Source organism: Numenius arquata, chromosome 6 (assembly GCF_964106895.1).
Source record: "Numenius arquata chromosome 6, bNumArq3.hap1.1, whole genome shotgun sequence".
NCBI lineage: Eukaryota > Metazoa > Chordata > Aves > Charadriiformes > Scolopacidae > Numenius > Numenius arquata.
Genome location: NC_133581.1, coordinates 48,651,167 through 48,675,225, shown reverse-complemented (window position 1 = coordinate 48,675,225; position 24,059 = coordinate 48,651,167). Strand labels below are relative to the sequence as shown.

The 24,059-nt window shown below is 38.5% G+C and overlaps 1 protein-coding gene across 1 annotated transcript; it reads right to left on the bottom strand.

Annotated features, from left to right (window-relative positions):
- Positions 1–6,718: 6,718 nt before the first annotated feature.
- EMC7 (ER membrane protein complex subunit 7) lies at positions 6,719–17,810 on the bottom strand. Its single transcript, XM_074148938.1, has 5 exons — positions 17,527–17,810; positions 14,397–14,516; positions 12,044–12,182; positions 11,422–11,502; positions 6,719–9,317 (listed from the first exon to the last, which is right to left on the bottom strand). Exons 1-5 carry the CDS (start codon positions 17,793–17,795, stop codon positions 9,165–9,167), a joined length of 762 nt encoding a protein of 253 aa, XP_074005039.1. The 5' UTR covers positions 17,796–17,810; the 3' UTR covers positions 6,719–9,164.
- Between the last annotated feature and the right edge of the window lie 6,249 nt (positions 17,811–24,059).

Genomic DNA, 24,059 nt, shown 5'->3' with positions numbered 1-24,059 from the left:
ACTTAACCTATAGAATTTAGAAATGAAGGTAAGTTAATACACAGATCTCAAGGTCATGGTTTAAGCTCTTGTTTATTTACCCTTGCCTCAGTTTGGCTACCTTAATGACCTCTCCTGACTTCAAGCATTGCTGGTAAAGGCATACTTGAGCAAGAGGATGGTCACTCAGAGGAGATCATCTGGAAGTGCTACAGCAGTACAAGGCCATACTCTAGGAAAAGTACATTCTTAATATGTAAGTTCAGAGTTTTTCATCATCTACTATCTGCAGCCATCATGCGGAACAGCCATAATGCTGCATCCAACAGCTGAGACCAGTATCTCTTGCACTGGCTGGAGAAAGAATACTAAACTTCCCTTCAAAAGTCATACTGGACAGCAGAGCAACATCTTCAGATGTGCTTACATACTTTTCCACAGGTATTTATATAACCTGGCTGCACTGGTAATTTTGGTCCGTATTTTGCTCAGAATGGAGCTAACTGAAGCAAGTAAGCACTGCTAAAAATAGCAAACACAGCAGAGCCCATTTCATGGTTTGGACTTCTGTTGATAAACTGTATTAATATTCTCAGTAACACATTGTTATTGCAGAAATACCTGCTTATTCAAATTCCTAAATTGGAACATAAAAGAATTATTAGGCAGTAAAAGTATGTAAACCCTAACTATATGTAGAGTATTAAAAATACATGCAGAAAAAGAGTAGGCAATGTGAGCACCATTTAAAGGAAAGAACCCAACAAACAGTGCTTAAATCAAGTTAGAAATTTAAGTACTTGTAGCCATAATCACTTCTTACAAAGAAGCACATTTGAGAAAGTGGAAGTTTATCTAGTTAAAAAAAGACTGTCAAATTTGAACAATGTACAAAAGATTTACAAAAGGGTAACAAGGTACTGCAAATCTATAAAGACACTTAATGAGCTTCAGAGGGCAAGTTTAGTCCATCATACATAAAAGTGCATAAACAGCTACGATGAATGAAGGAAAGCACGCAATTTTTTGTAATACAGATTTAGGATTGAAAGAGGCAGAATTCCTCCTCTCCTATGTGAGGAGTCTTCCTTTCCTATGTGCCACTAATGAAGTGAGCTGAAAGCAGCAGGTGACTCTCAGTGTTAGGTACTGGGATTTAAGTTGACATCTTTCATAAGGAGCTACCCAAGCTCGCTGGACATTTTCTTCATTTTGCCCCCCTCCCCCCCCAAAGGAAAAACTGTAAACAGTGCGTTTTATTAAACTCTTGTATTTTCAATGAACTATGGCTGACTGTACAATCTTTCTGATACTCTCCTCAGGGTACGCTTAAAGAGCTTGAAAAAAAAAGCTGTAATAAAATAAGCTTCAAACATATTACAAAGAAAGCACAGCAATTTGATCAGATCTTTCCAGGACAAATGACCTCTCCACCATTAGCTAGCTACCTGGCGCTAGAAATAATTGGTTGCTACCACTGAAACACTTGAAAGCACAAGTGATGTATACAATTATTTCTGCCAGCACCAGCTGAATAGATTTTGCTACAGCAATTTCAACAAGACCCTTGTAGCCTTTATAAAAAAGAAGGGCAAACAGAAGTGAAAAAACTCTGCGTAAATACCATGTGAATAGAATTATCAGGACAATAAACCAAAACAAAGGAGGGAGTATCAACACTACAGTTCAAACCCAAAAATGAGGGGATTACACAATAAGGTTTCTTAAGGAGTGTCTAGCAACTGTTTATAGATTCACATACCTAACGTGGGGGACCCTTACAAAGCTAGAGGTAGAAGTATTATTTTTAGGAAAGAATCACCTGGATCCTTTAATCACATTCCTGGTAACAGCATGGTTCACTTCTCATCGCTTTTGGTAAATATCATGACAGATGCTGCACTTATTCCACTATAGGCCTGTCTTTTAGTGACTGCTCCACCTCTCATCTGAGCTCCTCTGCTTTGTATGAAATAATGTTTAGCACTGCAAAAATACAACCTCATTAGGAGGCTTGATCTTGATCTCCACTTTCTTTAGATACTTTCCCCTCAGGGTGCCGACTTGGAGAACAGCTCTGTGGAAAAAGACCTGGGAGTCCTGATGGACAACAGGATGACCATCAGTAAGCAATGTGCCCTCATGGCCAAGAAGGCCAATGGCATCCTGGGGTGCATCAGGAAGAGTGTGGCCAGCAGGTGGAGGGAGGTTATCCTGCCCCTCTACTCTGCCCTGCTGAGGCTGCATCTGGTGTACTGCGTCCGGTTCTGGGCTCCCCAGTTCAAGAAGGACAGGCAACTGCGGGAGAGGGTACAGCAAAGGGTTACAAAGATGATGAGGGGACTAGAACATCTTTCTTAGGAGGAAAGGCTGAGGGACTTGGGTCATTTTAGTCTGGAGAAGACTGAGGGGGGGGGATCTGATCAATGCCTATAAACACTCACAGGGTAGGTGTCAAGACAATGGGGTGAGTCTTTTTTCAGTGGTGCCCAGTGACAGGGCAAGAGGTAACAGGCACAAACTTGAACACAGGAAGTTCCATCTAAACATGAGGAGGAATTTCTTTACTTTGAGGGTGGCAGAGCACTGGAACAGGCTGCCCAGGGAGGTGGTGGAGTCTCCGCCTCTGGAGACATTCAAAACCCACCTGGATGCGCTCCTGTCCAACCTGCTCTAAATGAGCCTGCTCTGGCAGGGGGGTTGGACTAGATGATCTCCAGAGGTCCCTTCCAACTCCGTATCATTCTGTGATTCTACTACGACAGTCAAGAAATTAAATCTTTATTAATACAGCTTATACATTCCCCACCTGCCAAGCTGAATAAATCTGTACCATATCTGTGGATGGTTGAGAAAACAAACTGGTAGGAAAAGAAACAGTCCTCCCCACTCCCAAAAATCAGTTCAAAGTCTTACTCTGTTCCGATCCCAGGAATGGGAAGTGTGAGTCTGATTGTTTAACCGGATTCTCCTTGCATCTGCATCTTAAACAGCAGTCCTGTGCCCTGGACACCAGACTATGAGCTTGTGTGTCCTATTCTCCATTCTGAAACACAAAGGGAAATGGTACACCTGTGTGTATCACAGCAAGAAGGTCCTTAATCCAGAGAGCTTCTGAGGAGAACATTCTAGTATTTCAGACAGAAAATATTCCTTTAAAACTTTTTTAATTTTTACTTGCTCTGTTTTCAAATGTTTCACCACCTTTTCTATTACTTTTTGATCTTTGTATACAGCTTTAAAGAATCAGTTCAAAATTCAGTTTTGGCCAAAAAATGCCATGAAAGGTTTTCTTTCTGTTGTATGTTCACTACCATTTGCCCTTGACTGAATGACAGTCTTTAATTAATTTTTATTCCTATCAGCCATGCAGAACCAAATACATAATAAAAATGAACTCAACCGTAATCTGTTTTTGTGCATCATCAATAGAAGAGCTAACTAGCTAAGTTCCACTTGCACAGAAAATTATATTGTCATTAAATCTTCATAACCCTATTGGAAACAAAGTATTACACAAGGGTCGCTGCCAGCATAATTTGAAGGAATAACCTTGTAATTTCAAAAGTAGACAGGTTTTCCTGAAGAATCAATATTTATTATGACAGAGGATTCATAATCCTTTATGGAATTTGAAACAACAGAAATAAATAAAAAACCAACCTATTTGTGACCTCAAGAAGCTTTCATTAGCTTAACCTGAAAATAGTCTAAAAGCCAATACTATTCCTACAGACAATTTTGTGACTAAAAGTCCCCTGAATGTTGTATTACTATATGGTCTGAATCACCAGATTTTACACAGAGTATCAAGTTCAAAATAGTCATTATAATCTAATTATTATTAGTCTTTACAGACACTTTGTTATGTCTTTACAAACACTGAAATGATGAAAGCAGGAAGATTCTTAAATGTTTTTTTTTTCCCCACAACTGATACTGCTTGCTTTTTGGCACTTAAAATGTAATAGTGTGGTTTGTATTTAGCCAGTCTGTTGGCAGACCACACAGAACGAAGCCTCCACCAACAGCAGGAGGAAGGTGGATTGCTGGCTAGACGGCACCATTTAAGGAAGAGCCTTAAATGGGTGTCCAGTTTTCATGTAGTGGCCGAGGAAAAGGCTGATAAGCTCGATCTCTGGAATGGCACAGCAATCTTACCAAGCTGGGAATAAACATGGGAATCACTGCTTTTTCTTCACTCACACGGATAATAGGCCAATAGAGAAGTCTGTGCTCTCCTAAAAGCTGTGACTACAGGTTTGACGTACAGACATACACGAGCCATGAAGTGTGGCCAGACATCTTCATTTGCTCTCTTTTAATTATTTATCCATATATACTAGCATTACTGCCAACGATATAATCACCTAGAAGACAATGTCCATAGAACATCATGAAAACATTTTTGCCTACGATTTTTTTTAAAGTTATTTTTTGTAAATCTTAGTATTTGGGTCAAACCTGCCACGACAGCAATCATGCTTAAAATTTCTTCAGTCTTTTTCACGTCTTTACATTACCTTGGTGGTCTTTCTCCAAATTCTTCTCCTTTCAACCATCTATAGCTTCAAGTATCTTACTGAATGAAACACTGAAGAGAACTTCCCTGGACGTAGGAATCTTCTGATTCATACATAGTATTAAGCTTGTGCAATAGTTGTCAATGCACTTTTGGATACGCCAAATAACAGCACTGTCCCTGCACTCCCAGTAATTCCTGGATATGGGAGGGAAGTTCGCATGGGCAAGAAACAAATCCTGGAACACAGTGCCCCTGTGCCCTGGAGAGTACAGCAGGCACACAAGTCGTTCCAGGCAAGCTGGCCTCTGTGCCCATTAGCTGGTCAGGAACAAGCCTTTGGAGATACAGATTGCAATTAAGCCTATTGAATGGAATCTTCCCAGTGCCCTGTGCACCACAGCTGCATCTTGTGCTTTTCCTGCCCAAGAATGTGCAAAATGTACATATGGATTTTTTTAACCTTTCAACATATGTTCTTCAATAAATCTGCTTTTCCAGCAATTTGAAGTTCAAAATTTCAAGTTCCTTCTGTATTCTTTAGTCCATCAACAGTCGATGTAAACTTTTCTTTCTCCTTTAGTTCATTAAATAAGCGTAATATATAGCCATATATAGCCATTTTCATTCTGACACATCAGAATGAAAAACATGCATTGCCACTAAGAATTTACTATTATTTATATTTCATAGTGGTTATTTTCCTAAAAGAAGTAAGTTTCAAATTAAACAAAAAAATCATAGGAATACAAATGCACTATCAATATCAGTAGGATTAAGGTCAGACATGATGTCTTAAAAATGAAAGTGAAATCCTTTTAGTACCTTAAGGTACTGCTCACTGATAGCCTGTAAAAATAGGGTCCTTTTATCAAACTGTGAAATGAGCTTTGCCCTCTTTAAACTACTGATCATACACAACCTCTATGTGATTAAAGGTCCATTACCACCCAAGTGGTGATGTTTAAATGGATCTTAGTGATTTAATACACTTTTCACTAAATTGGAAAAGTGTATTAAATTGCCTAGATTGTTTTGGAAATCTTGACGTGGTTACTTAAAAGTGTTGCTTTAATAAACATGTATCAAGAACTACATATAAATGCTTTATAAAGGTGCTCTTTAAGATTACTTATTGGATTTTTTTCAGTAAACTCATAGCCACAGTATTTGAGTACCCAATATTCATTACTAAATTTATCCTTACAATTACCTTTGTGGGACAAGCTTCTCATACTTCATGAACAAGAAATTGAAAAAAAAAATCAAAAATGATTTGCACAAAGCCCAACAGTTGTATCTGAACCCAAGGCACTTGATTCTAGAATTTTAAGTCCTCTTCACAAATACAAATGTTAACAAGCCAGCCTGTCTCTTTGAAGCAAAACATATCCTGTTTAGAGCCGTTATGATCCCCACTTCATCAAAAAGATAAAGAGCATCAACAAATATATTCTTTGTTTAGAACAGTGAGGTGAGATATTGATACATTAAATTAATTCCTTACATGTGAAGAATGGAAGCATCTTTGATGAAGTAATTAATAAAATTATTTCAAACTGTTCTAAACACCTTCCAGGCCATCTTAATTGACTAGTAGTTGAAACAGAGTTCAGTAAAGTATGTCTCCTCTCCGTTCTGCACAGGCTGTCACAAACTCAGAGCTGCCCACTCATCCAGAACCTGGCTAAATGAGCTCTTAGGCTACAAATCCTTAAGACGCAGTGAGCCGACTGTACTACTCACACTCACTGCCAGAAACAGAGAAGAGTTCCTGCTGCTGACGGCACGCCTCTGGTGCTTACTTTCGTGTCTCTGGTTATTTCTTTGATCCTCCTGCGAGCTGATTTAACTCTCTAAAACATAACAGAAATACAGCAGAAAGATGGACAAATTTCTCTTGTTAAGTCAACAAATGGCAAAGCCTGAGAAGTACCAGAACTTGTAGGCAGAAGGCAGCAGGATCACCTGGTCCAAGCTGAGGGAGCAAGTCTTCCTCCTTTTGGCAATGAGGAAATCAGCTTGTCTATATTCCAAGCAGATTCTGTACATCTTTAATTTCTGTTCTGAGGCATCAACTGCTTCAACTTACCGTCTGCCTTATGTTATCCCAAGTAGCCTCACTAAAAGGCAGCTCTGTTTTTTCAGGAAAACAGAGATGTCAGATCTAACACAGAAGAAAGACTACTAAAAATCTGTAAATAAAGACAAGGAATTAAAACTGAACTATAGCAAACATTTATTTTCTGCAGAAAGACAACGTTGCATTATACTAGTAACTAACAGGAAAGCTATTGAATAGGCTTTGCCTAGTGGCGTTTATGATAGCCCAAGACCACATTACAACTTTAAGTGACCAAGGCACTCTGGCTAGAATGTCTTTTCTCACTTGACACACACAGATTCCAGCTCTAAATTTAAAAAACAAACAAGCTGGTACCACTGTAACTCGCATTAGCTCAGCAGCAGACCAATACCCTTCTACAAATCACTTTATCACAGGGGATTAACATTAGGCAACAAGATTTTGGGGCTTGGATTGTTCAGATAACAAGTTTCTGGGGGTGGGGCAGTTTTGTGTTGAGGAAGGCAGGAGAGAGGTACACTGCATCTGATCCCAATGACAAAGAAATTGCCTGGACCTTGATACATCAGTTATAAGAAAAAGAGAATTTTTGACTATTCCATATGCTCCCTCCAAAGATTTATTAGGATCCTTACAATTCCTGTCAATTTTTTTACTCTGAATTCTTAACAAAAACTTTCATCTTTTCATGACCTGAATTCCTCATTCTCTCTTACAGACAGATCAAGACCGTGAACAGACACAAGGAAAGAAGGCAGAAATATTGCTGTTCTTACCTTTCCAACAAGGAAGAACGCATCATTATGATTAATCACCTAACAAACTGGGATTAAAACAAGTTAATGCAATTTAATTCTCATTCCAATTACTGTTAAACAAAAGTAACTCGTGGCTTGTACTTTCCAGGACAGCATAGTAACAAAGCTAATTGCTCCATCTTCAAAGAACTGCTCCCTGTTTTTCCTATGAATTCTTCAGTAAGATGCTGCTGAAAGAGAAGGTTTTTGTTTTTTCTACAAAGGCAACATGACACTCATTTCAGAAATTCCTTCCAGCAAGAACACCCAAATATCCTTGTGTCTATTGGATATATTTTACTCAGTATACAAAACAAAAACAAGACCAAAAATGTGTGCAGCTTACTTTGCAAAGACTGAAATCTTTCGTTGTCCAAAAAAAAAAAAAAATTATTGATTTCTTCTCCAACATCTTAAAAGTTGACTTAATCCTATGAACAAGCCCTTTTTCTTTTGCAGCTTTTATGTTTCACAGCATACTTCTAAGTATGTATTCAAAGATAATTTATACCCTCCTAAGTGTTTGGCAGAACAAATAAATGCATTAGAATTAATTTTGCTTCAGGTGTACTTTAGGTGAATGTTAAATACCATTTTTGGAATCAGGTATACATTGCCCATACGTAACAGGTACTGTTACCTAAGAAGTTAGCAACTGTAAAAATGGAAAAGAACAGCATTTATGCTAAAAAAAAAAAAAAAAGATAATATTTACAGACAGTTGCTAATGGAATTTGGCAGATATTGCTGCCAATTTAATTTGCAAATATTTATCTAGTGGGAAACAACCAATTGTTTCAATTTTTCTCTGAAGTTACTGGGTAGCTTGAAAAGCTATTGCTGTACAAACACACATGCTCAAAGAATAACGTTTTGCCAGTGACTTAACATACCTAAAGATAGCCATATACTTTGGAACATAATTTAAAAGATGGGTGGGATTTACCTTCCTACTATACTTTTAGGTTTTTTCTTTCATTTTTAAAATTTTGCTCTGTATTTGGCCTCAAATCATACCACTGATAAAATGAACACACAGCACACAGAAAACAGTAAGAACCAGAAGTATTGCAGAAGTGATACATGTGATTTAGAAAGGAAAGATCCAAGATAAACATTCATCATGTTATATAGATACCTTGGATTCGTAATTAACTTGACAGAGCTTAAAAGACTTTCTGATGCAGGATGCTTTGCTTCCCCTCTCCCCCAAAGATTAGAAAGTAGATCAGAATAAAACGGGGCAATAAAAGTGGAAAGTCCTTGAACTAATGTGTACAGGCAGCAAATAATGGAGAATTATTTTATATGTAACACATATGACAAGCTGATACAGCAAATTACTTAGTAAACCCACGACTCAATTTTGAAAGGAGGATTTGATCATTTCAGAACTCAACAGCAAGTATAAAACATTAAAGCCGTCTTAAGACTGAACTCCACTTCTATTATCTTCGAAATTTTTTTATACATTGTCTTATGATTAAGACATTCATTACTGTTTAGTACATCATATAATTTACAATAATTCTCTACAGAACAATATAGTTAATTCAGTATCATCAATAAATTTATACAGATACAGTATTGAAGCCATGTCCTCTTTTGCTTACTGTCAAGTACAAAACAGCTTATATAGACTATAAAAAGCTACACACCACAGTTGTAGCATACCGTATTTTAAAGTTTACAGTAGTGGCTTTTTGATCTTTCAAGACAAATAAACATCATACCACATAACAAACAGTTGTGCAAACTCAGGCTTAGGAGGAAGACTTAACTACCTCCTTTTCCCAGAACTACTTTTCCCTGCTTTACTGCTGCTACTACCAGACTTGCTGGAAGATTTTGAAGAGAAAAGTCTTGTCATGAATTCAGAGACATCAGGCAGCTCATGGTTGGAATTCAGCATGTTCATTGACTGCTCCATTTCCTGCATGCAAAGATCAGATAATCTTAATATCTCATAACAATTTGGGCGGTTTCTAAGGCATCAGTTGAAAGATTGTATCAGGAAGATGTCAAATTTTCCCAAATACTGTTTTACTATTTGTAATCCTCCAGGGTACACACTGCTACAGATCTTTATGCAACCACAGCCAAATGCCCAGCTACACACAGAAACATAAAACCCCAAAAACTAAAAGCACTGGCACATGGAAAAAGGTAACCATGTCTTAAGCAGTCTTATAGGGCAAACACCTGATTAAAAAAAATTCTAAAAGAAAAAAATACCATTACTTATTTTCAGCATTACTATCCTCCACTTCAAAATTTAAGCTTTTGTTTAGATTTTCAGATCTGTGTTCACATAGGTTTTGCATATTTTTGTCGTTATCAAATTAGTATTATTTATGCTAAACCTAACAAATTTTTGAAGCTCTTTGAAGGGATTAGGTATTTTTATTGCCCTACTTTGTAACAGCAAGCTACTAGTGTACAACAGCTAAGTTTTCTTTGTTTCATGAAAGGAAGGATTTTAATATGAGATCATATATTCAGCTAAGCTTAAGGTAACTTTAAAGTTTAGCATAGTGGCTCTATGAGACAAATTAATACAGTGTAAAACAAAGAAACCCTGAAGTACTTTTAATGCATAAAACAGCTGAACTGCACATCCACAGCATGATAATGCTTACAGTAATTGCCACTTTAATGTGGGATTGTCACCTTGCTCTTCTAGTCACCATTCCGAATGATACAGTTTTAACTGCTTCCAAGTTACAAATGAAGCAAAAGCTGTTTGGTGGCCTTTGTTACTGTTACACCTATACTACATCTGTACTTAATGCCTCTACCACATGCATAATTACTAAATCATTAATTTTCTATATAAACTAGTACTGTGCTGATTCCATAAAGAAAAAAACAAGCTAACTTGAAAAATGTAATACGAGCTTCATACCCTCCACAAGCAAACTGAAGTTGAATATATGCTTAGAATTTAATACGTGGTCACATAGAGAGTGCCATTACAATTGAGTTCTTAAAAACTACCTTCTCCTATTCTTTAAAGATAATTAAAGTTACAAGTAAGATTCCTTCAACTTAACATTTCTCCTTCTTAACAAGTCGTACCGGTCAGCTAATAAGAACTAAATCATCAGAAGTTCTGATGGTTTACCATCAGAAAAGCCTGTCTGTAAACAGTGTCAGATCAGTGAAAAAAGTAAGGAATAAGTGATTTTTTTTAAAAGTCAACTTCCAAAGTTCAGCTTGGTTTGAAGAACATGCCATGGATATCTAGCATATCTTCGTATCCTGTTTTTGATCAAAATTAAAGCCAAAAGAGCATTCCATAGCTCTGGTATGCTTTTTATAGGCACTACTACTTACTTTAAAAAAAAAAAAAAAAAAAAAAAGACACCTATAAAGCACTACTGAAGACAGTGGTCATTTAGAGGGAAAGGAGTTTAAATTAACCAAACCCTCAAAAAGCAGCCACCCAAGACAGACAAGGAATACTTCTAAAAATAGGAAAGAATTTGGCAAACACCTTGAATCTCCATTTTCTCCTAGACTTCTGCTATTTGGCATTTTGCATGATGAAAGGACAATAAATCAGATAATTTAATGACTATGTTAAGACTCCATATCATACACACCATTGTGACATCAGGATTTAACAGTCTTGTAAACTATGTGATTTAGGTTGATGGGTAAGAGAACCCCACATCACACTCAACACATGACAATTAAATGATGTCTAAAAATGAAGTGCAGAAATTAATTGGAAATTTATAGGAAAAATAACTTTCAAGAAATTATATTTTACAGAAACTCTGCAAAACAATAATTCATACTCTAGTACTTTCAAAGCTGCACCAAACAATTGAATTCTGCATTGTCCTGTTTAACAGCAAGTTTATGAGTCAGAAATGTTAGAATTCATTGTTAGAACAGCAACACTGTATTAACTGAATAAATAATGCCCATTAAGACTTCTTTAAAAGTCCAGTTTTGATTTTATTCATTTTCCGTACCTTAAAATCTCATGATCTTTGTTCTCTCTGTCTGCATCAATTGAACGTACTTACCCGTCTCATATCAGGATCACTGGTGTTGACAACTTTAGGCAAAAGCACAAATATCAGTAATGGAAGAACCATCATCATCACCTACACGGAAAACAGCAAATATTTCATCAGCCTATTTGTTGCTCCAGACATTTTTCAACATACTGACATAAAGCTTTTGGCTAAACAGCCAAATTCTAGAACTACTGTATTTTGAGTCAGTAACCCAGTAAGAGTAATCCACTTGTCAGGAAAGAAACCTGATAAGGAAGTATTATGTTTTAAATAACAGATTTCAAAGTTGGACCATTAAAGAAAATGCTTGTTATCTCTTTCAACTGTTAGAATTACAATCTTGCAACATATTGATCTCCACACTACTAGAAGGACGTCATTTTGTCAAAGGAACCAGACTAAGGGCTATTTTTGGAGGACATACATTAACCGAGTGGGTATATAGGGAAGGAGAGGTCGTAGAAAAACTTTCTACTTGTAAACAAGTAGAAAATGAAGAAATAAAACAATCCCCTCAGAAACAAAGCGTAAACATCTTTTCTCAATTATTTTATTCTTGGTATTCTCAGTAATAGCTATATTTGGATCCTTAGCATACTTTTAACCTTTGTGTGTTGCTTGTACGTACCATAGGGTTCATGAGGAAATCTGTCCATCCCCAAGATTCTCTCTTTATAAAGTATGAAGGAGGTCCAGAAGATTTCATCTGGAGTGGGTACGGCAGCCTGACAACTTCAGAGGTTTTGATGTAATTCACATATCTTGCTCTAATGAGCAAAATGTAAATAATTAAAAATATAATCTTTAACCAAAAATAAAGATTATTTAATAATATTCCAAACAAAGTTTTAATAGTAGAGTACACACAAAACTATCTGCTAGGCAGTGTCAACTAGGCTTTACCTTTCAGAAGTTAATTTCTCTCATCAGCATACTTTATGGAACCAAATGATCATTTACCTTTTTTCAAGGCTAGCTATTAACCAGGCTGAAACATGTGATATGGAAAACAGACCTCCAGATCAGAGACATCAGAACTATTTGTTCAAATGTGACTTCTGCAAAACATTTTTTCTCACCTTGGTAACAATCAAGAAAAGCTGCAACGTTTAAAGAGAAGGTACAGCTTTGAACAGTATAGCATGGCTTAAACAGAGTTTGCTCAAGGCAACAATTATCTATATACGAAGTTAATACTACTTTTTCCTTAAATGCATTACTTTGACTTCATCAATACTGAATCTCAGTCTTTATTACTTTATAAGGTCTTTCCATAGCTCCTCACTAGTATTCTTCACTTGGGTGTAGTATTTAGGTAGTTACTTGGTACTATCATCTAACTTTGTCACTCTTGAACCAGTTTTGGTGTTTGGTGTTCTGGGATTTTTTGGGGTTTTTCTGGTTTTGGTGGTGGGGTTTTTTTTTGTTGGTTGGACTCGATGATCTCAAAGGTCCCATCCAACTAAAAATATTCTGTGATTCTGTGATTTTTCACCATTTATGAATCATGAATCCACTTTGTGCAACTCCATGGATGACTTCTGCCCATTACAAGAGAAATAATCTATTCCTTCTGAATTTTTCACCAAATACTCACCCATAGAATGTTTTTCCCTTCTACCTTATGACTACATATTTTCTTCAAAAGCTTTTGAGATTTTTCAAGTAGATCTTATCAAACATATCCATTATCCACATGCTGTTTCATCTTTCTAAGAATCCCAGTAATTTTTTTTAAGGCAGAACTTCCCTTAGAAAAGCCCAGTTGACATTTTCCATGTGTATTACATTTTCTCATGCATCTCCCAACTGTATTCTTCATTATAGTTTCTACCTGTTTGACTGGTAGAGATGTCAAACCTACTGGTACTTTGCTCTGCAGACATATCCTAGCAATTTACTTAACGTCAAATTTGCTACCTCTAGTCCTCAGATACCAAAGCAGTGCTAAGTGAGAGGTTACACACAGTACGGTGTCTATTTTACCGAGTTCCTTCCATAGTTATCACATATGAATTGTTGCCAATGAGGTATTGCCAAATGAAGTCTAAAAATTTTGTAAAATTTGGAAAAAAATCTACGCATAAACGAATTCTGCTATTATTATTATAACCAGACAATTTTCACTATTTTCAGTTTGAGATTTTGATTTTTAACTTTCCCTAAAAATACTGCTGCAGTGTTTGTACTGATGTTTGTACTCCTAAAATACTGCTGCAGTGTTTGTACTGATGTTTGTACTCCTAAAATGTTACTGCATCTTTTATAAGATACTGTAAAGGAGAAACTTGAATTTTAGATACTACATGGGTACCTGTACAAAGAATAATGAACTACGAACATGTTCATTTAAGTGCAAATTACCTTAATAGACAGCATAGGAATTTTTGTATATTAGTTACTGAATTGTGTGCACTTACAGATGTACAGTTGTCGTTGTTATGGATAACGTATCTGGCCATAACACCAAAAAAAAAAGTAATAATACTACAGAAATACTGCAGGCTAGCAACTACTAGCATTTGCCAGGAGCTATAAGGAGTACCTTATGGAGGTGTAACACAAATATTTTAGAATTAAGAATTAGAATTTCATTGTGCCAAGTCTTGACAGAACGTTTACCAAAAAGAAAGGAAAAAAGGAAGAAGAGGAGAAAAAAGGTGTTGGCAAAAGATAAAACAGTTAACTCATTTATGTATAGTTTTTATTTCTGGAGAGCTGCAAAAAAAAAACAAACCCAAAAGTAAACAAATAGGACTCTCTTTATCCATTTCCTCTGATTTAAGGCCATAAATATGAAAGGAAGAAAGAAATCAGACTTTGGATTTTAAGAAATGTTCTCCTAGAAGTGATGTTAAAAGAAGCTGAAACATATGGTCTGAAATGGAACATCAGATGTACATTACTGTTTACATTACTTTTCATACTGTGCTGTGAGGCTATTTGTAGGTCGATACAGAAGCAAATCAGGAAAGGCTCACCTCATTTTGCCTTTTGAAGTTATGTCAACTCGCACGGGCTCAAATTTATGAGCAGGGGATATAACTTCCACTACGTAAGATCCTGAAGGTACATCATGAACCACAAAACTTCCATCGGTCCTGAAAAAAACAGTAAGTTCCACTACATTTCAGTATGCTCCAGTACACAAGAGAAGGTGCTTTGTTTTTTTTCAAGAAGAAACTGTAATAGTATCATTTTATATTATAAATCTTAATATAACAATGACCAAAAGGAAAATTCAAATCGCTTGGTGCTCATAACACCAAGCCTCTTAAGGTCATAAACGTGCCACAACAGTAGCAGAGATTACCAATTAGATTAAAGATCTTCTCATGCCCTCAAGCTATTGTCTTGTTGGAGGAATAATTTAACAGCCTAAATTAAGATTTTAAATGCTTAGATTTCGTGTATTCAAATGATGGCAGAATTGACTTAAATCTCCCTTCCTCCTTCTGAAATACATGCAACTAAGTTTATATTGCTTCAGTACTTCTGCTGGAAGTAAAAACCCCCAAATTGACATCCTGCATACTGTAGGCAGATATCAGAGATAACTTGCAACATACAAAAACTGCAGTTTGTGCGTTCATTGCAAAATAGCGGTTTTTACTTTTAAATGGTCCCTTTAGGACTAGTCCACGCTGGAAAGCTCTATCGCAACAATATGAAAACTAAGAGCTCTGAACATATACACAGAACGGATTTTTAGGCAGACTGCTTTTATTTTAAAATATGAAACTTCAATATTGAGTTAAAATATTTGTAAAAGGATATTTGAAAGCTTCATCACCAGCTGCCACTAAATTAGAGTGCAGAAGCTTGTAGTTTCCCTCCTACATGCTTCCAGAAGTTTCCAGAAAGAAAAACTTAGTGTTCTCCACCCTTTTAAAATCAGTATAAAAGACAACCCTACTAAAAATAAGACTTAAAGTTAAGACAAAAAAGTTGTTCAAAGGGGAAAAAAGTTACAAAACCTGATACATTAGAAACTTGCATCAGGAAAATAAATAAATGAAGCCTCTTAAAAGTGAACTCTCAAAAATAATTTTGTCCTTATGTCCTTGACACAAGTTCTCTCTCTCAAAGATGTACATCACTTAAAGACCTTCCCATCACAAAGGCAGAAGCACATAAACAGTATTGTGTAGGTGGATATCACTAATACTGTGTGATGATTTGAACTCCTAAGAATGCTTACTCTATCTCAAATTGCAACTGCTATAAGGATGTTTCCCTAGAAATTTCCTTTTAATTTTTCGTTCTTCACAGTATTATTTTGATAAATTTCAATTTTTTTTCGAAAGATTTATTTATATGACAAAGGAAATTCTCACGTTGTATACTGATATCCAATACTGCTTTTTTAGAAGAAAAAACGTTTCATTTTTATTACAGTGGGGAAACTAGTCATATTTATAAAAATGCTTGTACTAGAGAATGACTCTTGAAATACTCAAAAAGAAACTCTGCTGCATCAAATATTTTTTTTCCTCTTTTTGATAACTGGAATGACATCCATGTAATACATAATCAGAACCTGCCTGAGAGTTGGTGACAAAAGATGGTGACAAATATATCTTCTGACGTACCAAATACATTTAAATCTGTCACTGAAGGTGAAGGATCTTTCTACTAAGCCTGAAATACAACTGTTATTTAAGAACACTGTTCTTTCTTCTAACACAGTTGTTACTAAAAGTATACTGCTATCCAGTACTGTGCTTGTTACATGTGAAAAAAAAAAAAAAAATCCCAACTACCATTAAAGCATTTTTTCTAAAATGTACCATGCTTCAAACTGAATTGCTTGGCTTTAAGTTACATCAATATAATTTGATACATCTATAAATAGATACATCAAATGCATGTAATCAATAGAGCTTGATATTTAGGTTACACTGACATAAATATGGTATGCTTTTAGCTAAGACTATTTCCTCATACTTCAGACAACTCAAGTTCAAGCAAGCACTTGGAAAATTACCAACTCCATGGTATTCATTAAATCAGCTCATAAATGTGATGTCAGGCTTCCACAACTTGGTTATAATGGCTTATCAAGTGCTACACTGACAAGTTGCTGCAAGTTTTGCAGAGTCAAAGTTCAGTTCAATTTTTATTGCATCAGGAATAATTAAAAATTATTGGTATTTATGAGATGGTGTATATTAATTCCATATAAACTTTCTCATTTCAATACATAATTTTAAAAGTAATGTATTATACTGTATTAAAAATAATAAAATGTATTTTAGAATGAGGTTCTATTTTTGAAACTATGAGATTAGTTTTATTCTGAGGATGTTTTCTATATCTCCATATCTCTAGCTCCTTAGTTGATCTGAATATAGCCACTACCACCTGAGACTGAATAAGCTAATGTGATTCTTTACAACTTCCAAAAGCATGTACATGATGTGGTGTGAAGGAATAAAGCCATATCCTTTGAAATGGCTTTCACTGGTACAAGAAAAAAGGTTTTTCACCAGTACCGTAACAGATAACTATAACTTCATAACAGAAGCTTTGGCCACAAACAAACGTTCCTCCAGAATAAGTAAATTCTTAGCTAAGGAGAAGGTGCTAAAAAAGAAGTGACAGAATTCACACCCACGAAAGTACCCACTCCAGAATCTAATGCAAACGTGGGTTTGTTTTGGTTTTGGTTTTTTTTTTTTTTTTTTTTTTTTTTTTTTTTTTTAATTAAAACTCAGTTCCAATTTTTTGATCACTAAAAGGCTAGCAGCTTTGGTCACACCTGCAGGAGGCTGAGACCACCACCAACACCACCTACAGCACTCCAAGTTCACACTACGGGCCTGGCCGTTTCTAAAGCCTTACAAGGCAAGGCGCAAGTGCACCAGCAACGCCAAAGTGGGACGCGGGATGTTAATCTCCGCGGCTGTGGTGCGCTGCTAACTGGGACAGGCCGCTACCCCGCAGGGAGCTGCGGGAGCTGCGCCCGCTCCGCCACAGCAGGCCGCCATGTTACGGCCTGTCAGAGGCGCAGAGATCTCCCAGCAGCACCGGGCGACACCGGTCCAAGCCCAGCGAGCGGACGCGTCCTTTCCCGCTGGGCCCCGGCCCCCCGCCCCGCCCGCCGCTCACTTCAGGAAGCCGACGTGCTCCTCCCCGTCCACCAGCACCCGGGCCCCGGCGATCCAGTCCTGCGGCTTCACCCCGGGCACCACGGCCCGGCCCTCGATCTTAAACCGCTCCCCGGGGCCCGCGACGCCCGGCGACTCCGCTGCCCCGACCGCCTCCGAGCCACAGGCACCGTCGGGCAGCGGCGAGATACAAAGCCAGAGCAGCAGCAGCGGGAGCACCGGGCGGGCCGCACCGCTCCGCGCCGCCATCGCGCCACCGCCTCCGCGCATGCGCTGAGCGCCACCGGCCGCGCGGGGCGCCGGGCCGCCGGCCTCCTGCGCGTGCGCGCCAAGCGGGAGGAAAGGGAGGGGGGAGTGCGGCCGCTGTGCGCATGCGCACGAGACAGGGTGTCGCTCCACCCGGTGACGTACCGAGCGCTGGCGAATAGGAGCGAGGGAGTGTGACGTCGCGAGGCGGAAGCACTGCGGCGGTTAGGTCCCGGGGCGGCGGATTGAGCGGGCTGCCATGGGCACTTCGGCTCGGCCTACGCACGGCGGCAGTGCGGGGCCCTAGCCCGCCCTGCTGCCCGCCTGAAGGAGCGCAGGCCGCGGGGAAGCCCCTCGCTAGGGTCAACGCAGAGGCTGCAGGGCGGGCTGGCTGGCTGTAGACATCTTTCAGGCGTGGCGGCTGATGCTCTGTCGCGGACGGAGTGATGCACTTGACTCGCAAGAGAGAAGCAGCAATATATTTGTTGATATAAAACAGGGATTTAACAAAGTTTGATAGTAAATGCGACAGTGCTTTAACAAGATTCGGTGGCAAGGCACACTTGGTTACTTACTACCTAGAGGACTGGGTCAGACAGAACTGCCAGGGAGTTAAGGTTTTGGAAGGACCCCCTTGGTTTCTGAACTCCTTCTCGGAGAGGCATCTGGGTGCAGCTCCATCCAGTCCTAGTCCCAGACTTGGTCAGTGGTTTATGTCTAAAGGATTATATGTGCACAATCAATCCTTTATATCACTTCGCTAAGAATGTCAAACTTGAGCGTGCTATAAACCACTTACTGAGGATCTGTAGTAGCAATGAATCTCTTAAGCTGGAGTAATCGTGACCAGAGTTCCTACTCAAGGGGAGATCCTGGTGTGCAGCTCACTGCCATTCAGGATTGCTCCCAAGGCTCTTGGGCTGTTCATTATTTATGGGGGTAAGGTGATTGACTTGTATTTGCATATTGACCATAGTACTAGCAGTGTGGTGAGGTGGGCACATTGCTCAATTAGCCCTTGCCTATTGCGGTGGTCTGTGTCTCCCTGAGACCACCTTTGAACCCCAGATGCCACCATCATGACTAGATACACTCATTATGGCCACCACAAGTGGCTATCACATGGGCAGTGTTTCGGGAGATAAAGATCAGCACGCCATCGCATGCTCCTGGCCCCTAAAAGCAGCACAGTTCCTATAAATATCTTGCAGTGCTTGCTCTGACTCTGCAGCACGGGTAACTTGCAGCCTGGATAATCTATCCCCTTACGGAGGGGGCAGGAAGGGCTCCTTTATTTTTCAGTTTGTGAGTAAATACAAGGGATAAGATAATTTGCCACTTAAAATGTGGAAGGACACAAACATGAGCCTGAAGAACATAAATGTGTAAGAAGTAGATGTATCTTCCTTGGTAACAGATGGATCCATTTAAAATTAAGAGGATTTAACTTAAAATGAAACCATAATAGCTATCATGTAAAGAATAATAATCAAGCTTTGTCTAGGAAAAAGTTAAAAAAAATGCTTAAGAAAGAAAAAAAAAAATTGGTCATTAAATCAAGGCCTAAAGTTTTTTGTTTGTTTTTTTTTAACCGAAGATTTGTAGTACTGCAGTTTATTTCTGATTAATAACTAGAACTTGTTGACAGTACAATAGTATGAAAAGCTGTTACTTGGTGGGCAGAGTTATACGAGAAGCCAAGACAGATGTAATGCCTCTCTTACCCCTATTTTCCCTTTATACAGCATGCCCTGTTACATCATACTTATTCATTGTCATGTTGTGGCTATGCTTGCTTCCTTTTTACCTCTCTTATATCAGAGTTAATTACTAAACACATTGAAAACATTTAATTATTAAGCAAGATTATGTTAGAGATGATGAACCTGGTCATCAGTTGATACTCAGTGAAAACACATTATAGTAAGCAAGATTTTCTAAGCATATGTCACCCCATGGTAGTGTAATAATGTGAATTACGATCCTATTTTCTAGCTGTCCTCAAGGAACTGTACTAGAATGCTGTCACACCACACAGAATGGTCATGCCCTCCAGTTCTAAGGATTTCCTCAGTCAAAGAATTTATTAACCTAGGTAATACAGTTACTTGGTTTAAAGCCTTGCGAACCCAAAGAATGGAAAACCTCATTTGTTCTTTCATACTGTAATCCAAGAAGCTTCTCTCTCTGTATCATCCTTCAAACAAACTTACAAGTTACTTAGCCTCTTGGCCAGAATCCCATCCTCATGTAGAAACCCTGACCGTGGGCACAGCTTTCATTGCAGAAGCATATCTTTGCTTTTATATATGTGAAGTTTCTAATACCTGTATTGGCATGCAACCATTTTCATGTTAGATAAACAGTCCCTTCTTCTCTCACCGTGTAACTTCTTTACATATTAATAGCTCTATTTCATACAAACAGATAAATGGGTTACCATATTTTTAAGTGTACACAACTGAGAAAATAATTTGGTTGATGACTGTCTTTTCAGTTTGGCTACGATAACAGCATCTCATCTGAGTGGACTGCACAATGCTATCTGTGAGTTTTGATATCACACTGAGGGTGTTTGCCTTCTGGGTAAAAAGAACAACCTCCCCAAAAAGTAGTATAAATGGAAACAAAGAAATGTCCAGGTATAAATTTATCAAAATATAACCAAATGTAACCAACTACTCATTTTCTTAGTACCTCATCTGGAAGATGCTGCCTGTTTTTTTCTGGAAACAAAGTTGTGTCTACAGCTTGATGTCAAGCAAATGCTTGATCAGAAAAGACAGATAAAACTGCCAATCAGCAGTTTCAGTTCAACTGAAACAACAAAACAATTCCGTCAGTCTCCTGAAAGTGCAGCGAAGGATGACCTCAGTATTTTATAGCTGTCTCTTCACTGAGGGATTCACCCCCTGAGTAACAGCTTCGTAGAAACTGCTAAGTTTCTGAAAAGTTCTACCCTGCTCACAAGCAAATTCTTGGTTTTGTCTGAGTTACTTCAACCAGCCGTAGCTAATGCTACAGAATGTCAGCCAGATGGATGAGAGCTGACAGTCCCTAATGGGTTGAACAAAGAGGAGGTCTGGACTAATGTAATGCCACCACACTGATAACACTGAAATCCCTATCTCCAGATTCTTGTCACTTTTGGTTTCGTCTACAAACTGTAAAAGCAGAGGAGACCCATTAAATCCCTCCGAGCTCTCACAATGCAACATCAAAATCCATGGGCATCATAGCTGTTTACAGAGAATCATGTAGTCTGAGATACTGGTGGATACTCTGAAGTAGAAAGAGAGGTTTTTTTCTCCTGAGGTAAGAGTTTACAAAAATGTAGCAGAACTTATTTTCATGCTGAATCCTTTCCACGGTCTGAACGCTAGCAAAACTTGCTATATACATTTTTTGCCTATAGTTGACCATTAATAAAACATTTTTATAAACTTTAATTCACCTTTGAACATCTCTGCAATTGCTGATAACACTTTGGCTAGTATTTAAATATTTTGCTTTTGAAAGTGTGTGTGATCCTGCCATTGATACTGGTTTACTTCAATACACTGAACTACAAGCAGCAGCAGCCCACCGTCTGTTTTGCATGTGATTCAGGCAGCGACACGCAGAGCTGTTGACTTTTAGCAGACAAGCAGGGAGCAGCTTCAGCCACCTCCCTCTAATCTTACTGTAGTCTTTGAGTCAGTCCCCTTGATACAGGTACACAGGTAACACCCAGGGCACCAGGTGAGCACCACTGGTTTGCAGATATTCAGTGGAGGCAGACACAGACCTGGCTGATAAGCATAATATATAAGAATTAGATGTGCATCAGAATACTCATACCTACATCCTATTTTTTTTTTTTTTGAGAGACTATATTAGAGGTGAGAAGAAATCAAAATGCCCACCCAAGTAAGCAGATCTATGAGAATACACAAACTGATGGCAGACGGAAGAATTCAGCACAAAGGTATTGTGAAAGGCCACAGCCAGTTAATTCATCTACTGAGCTCTCTCCTTCACAAAGATATTTACTGTCATGAAACATAGAATTAACAAAAATTGTGCTGCATATTTCCTTCAGCATTTTTTTCAAAAAATAGATTTATTGTGGAGTAGAATCATTATGCCATCTACTGGCAATTTATAGTGCTGCACTAGAAACGTTTACTTTTAGTTTCCCATAAGAACATGGACAGAACAAGTCAGGATCACAGCCTGGATTCAGTGACAGTCTTTGCGCTGTCCTGAATATAAGATGCTCTGAGAGGGTCCTGCTTCTGACTTGGGCAGAAAAGTATGCAGGCCACCATCTTGACTAGATCCGGAATACCAGTCTGCTTCAAAAAGATTGCCCATCAGCAGTCTGGGTGTTATCCTGACATCTCCGCATGTTGGGGCAGAAAACTCACCAAATTCCCTGTAAACTCAGTAGCTGCCAGAATAATCTCTGCATCTCCCAACGCATCCATCCCCACAGCATGGAGTCAGCATGTACAATTGAAGACTTTTCTGTCTCAGAGAGCTAACCATCTACCCCTTTGTTTGCTTTCACCTCAAGCTGATCAGACAAACTTCATCGGAAATTTTTAAGATTCAGATGCCGTTCCCAAAGTTTTGCTGTACGCTGAAAAGCATCCAGTAAAAGCCAAGTCATGAAACTTGTTTCTTGTACCTGACACACTGCATTATCAATTCCCACACTGTACATCTTCATGAAGAAACCTCTCTGTCTTTTCCTTAAGGATGTTACTGGGTGGGCACACAGTGGGATAGTGTGCCAGTAATTGAGATTGTCCTACCTTCCTTTTCAAACAGTGATCATGCTTGACACTACTCTGTCAGGCTTACCTTACCTCCATTTTCCACCTCCAACTTCAGGGCTTTTTTTTTTTTTTCCAGAATGAATTGTTTCCACCTTTCTGATAACAGGTGTCCAAAACCATAAACAGGACACTACTTTAGTACACTCCACATTAGCAGTTGGCAAATGCTGACAGAGATTGCCAGATGATAGCCAGTTTTGTCTGGTTGCAACTGACTGAACTGGTCTTTACCAAGCCCAAATGTCATTCTTCGGTGGAGGAAATTTAATTATTAGTTTAAGTGCAGGGAAAAGGAGTGTAATATTCCTGCTGGAAAAATTTCCAGCCCTTCTCTTGCAAACAGAACAAACATGGGGGTAGCATGATGGTAACTTGGAAGTTGAGTTTACAGTACTTTGCAGTCCGCACCTGCTTCTGGTCACTGTAAAACTCGTCCCTACATCTCTGTTAAGCAACAATTGTGCATAAACCATGCAAGCAGAATCTTTAAGAACTACAGCATCCATTAAGCTGACCGTGTAAGAAGCAATGCCATGCAGAATGGTACTACACATGCCCTTAGATTCCTGTGTTGTTGCCTGTACGGACACTACCTGTAATCATTCACAAAGGCCTAGAATGACACATCGCTGTAACATTTGGTTTCCAAAAATATAAGCAGTTTAAAATTCTTATTTCTTAGTATGCATTTTAAATGCTGTGTTGTCTTTTACATCTGGATTCTACTTCCATAGTGCCCCAAGGCGGCCTCCACATAATACAGCATTATCTCATCCTTTACAGAATGACATGAAAATATTTTTTTGCTTTATGGCAGTATTGGTAATAGACCGCCACAAAGCAAGAGGAGTTAGATGTATGCACGCACGCCTCCAGGGCTATGATCTCATTGGCATCATGGAGACATGGTGGGATGGCTCCTATGACTGCAGTGTTGGAACAGAGGGATACAGGCTCTTACAAAACTATTCCAGTGTGTACTGTGAGCAAATCTGGATGCAAACTAAATACGAAAGTAGTAAAACGTGCACTTGCATATTTTGACAAAAGAAAAGCAACAAAGTTGAGCCTTCAAGTCATTATCTTATTTATAGAAAATCACAGTGGCTCCAAATTCTGTTGGCTATTTCTCGATCTCAGAAATGACAAAAAGTTTCTGCAGTGCTTCGTTTTTTTCCTGAAACTTTAGCTGCTCCTACTGCTTGTCATCTTCAGCAGTAGCTGTAGAAGCTTCATTTTTTTTTTATAAACAAACACATTCTGGGTGTTCTTGAGAAGCCGAGAACTGTAACTTTCCTTGGCTTTAAGTTCCTCTCTACCTACTTTTCTTGTACAAGACTGGCATTAGATACATATAACAGTCCATGTGCACAGCTGATACCTGAGGGAGTTTACCAGCTGCTGCTTCTTTGAAATTCAGCACTTAGTAGGAAAAAGCTATCAGCAGTTATTCTTCTATCTTGTT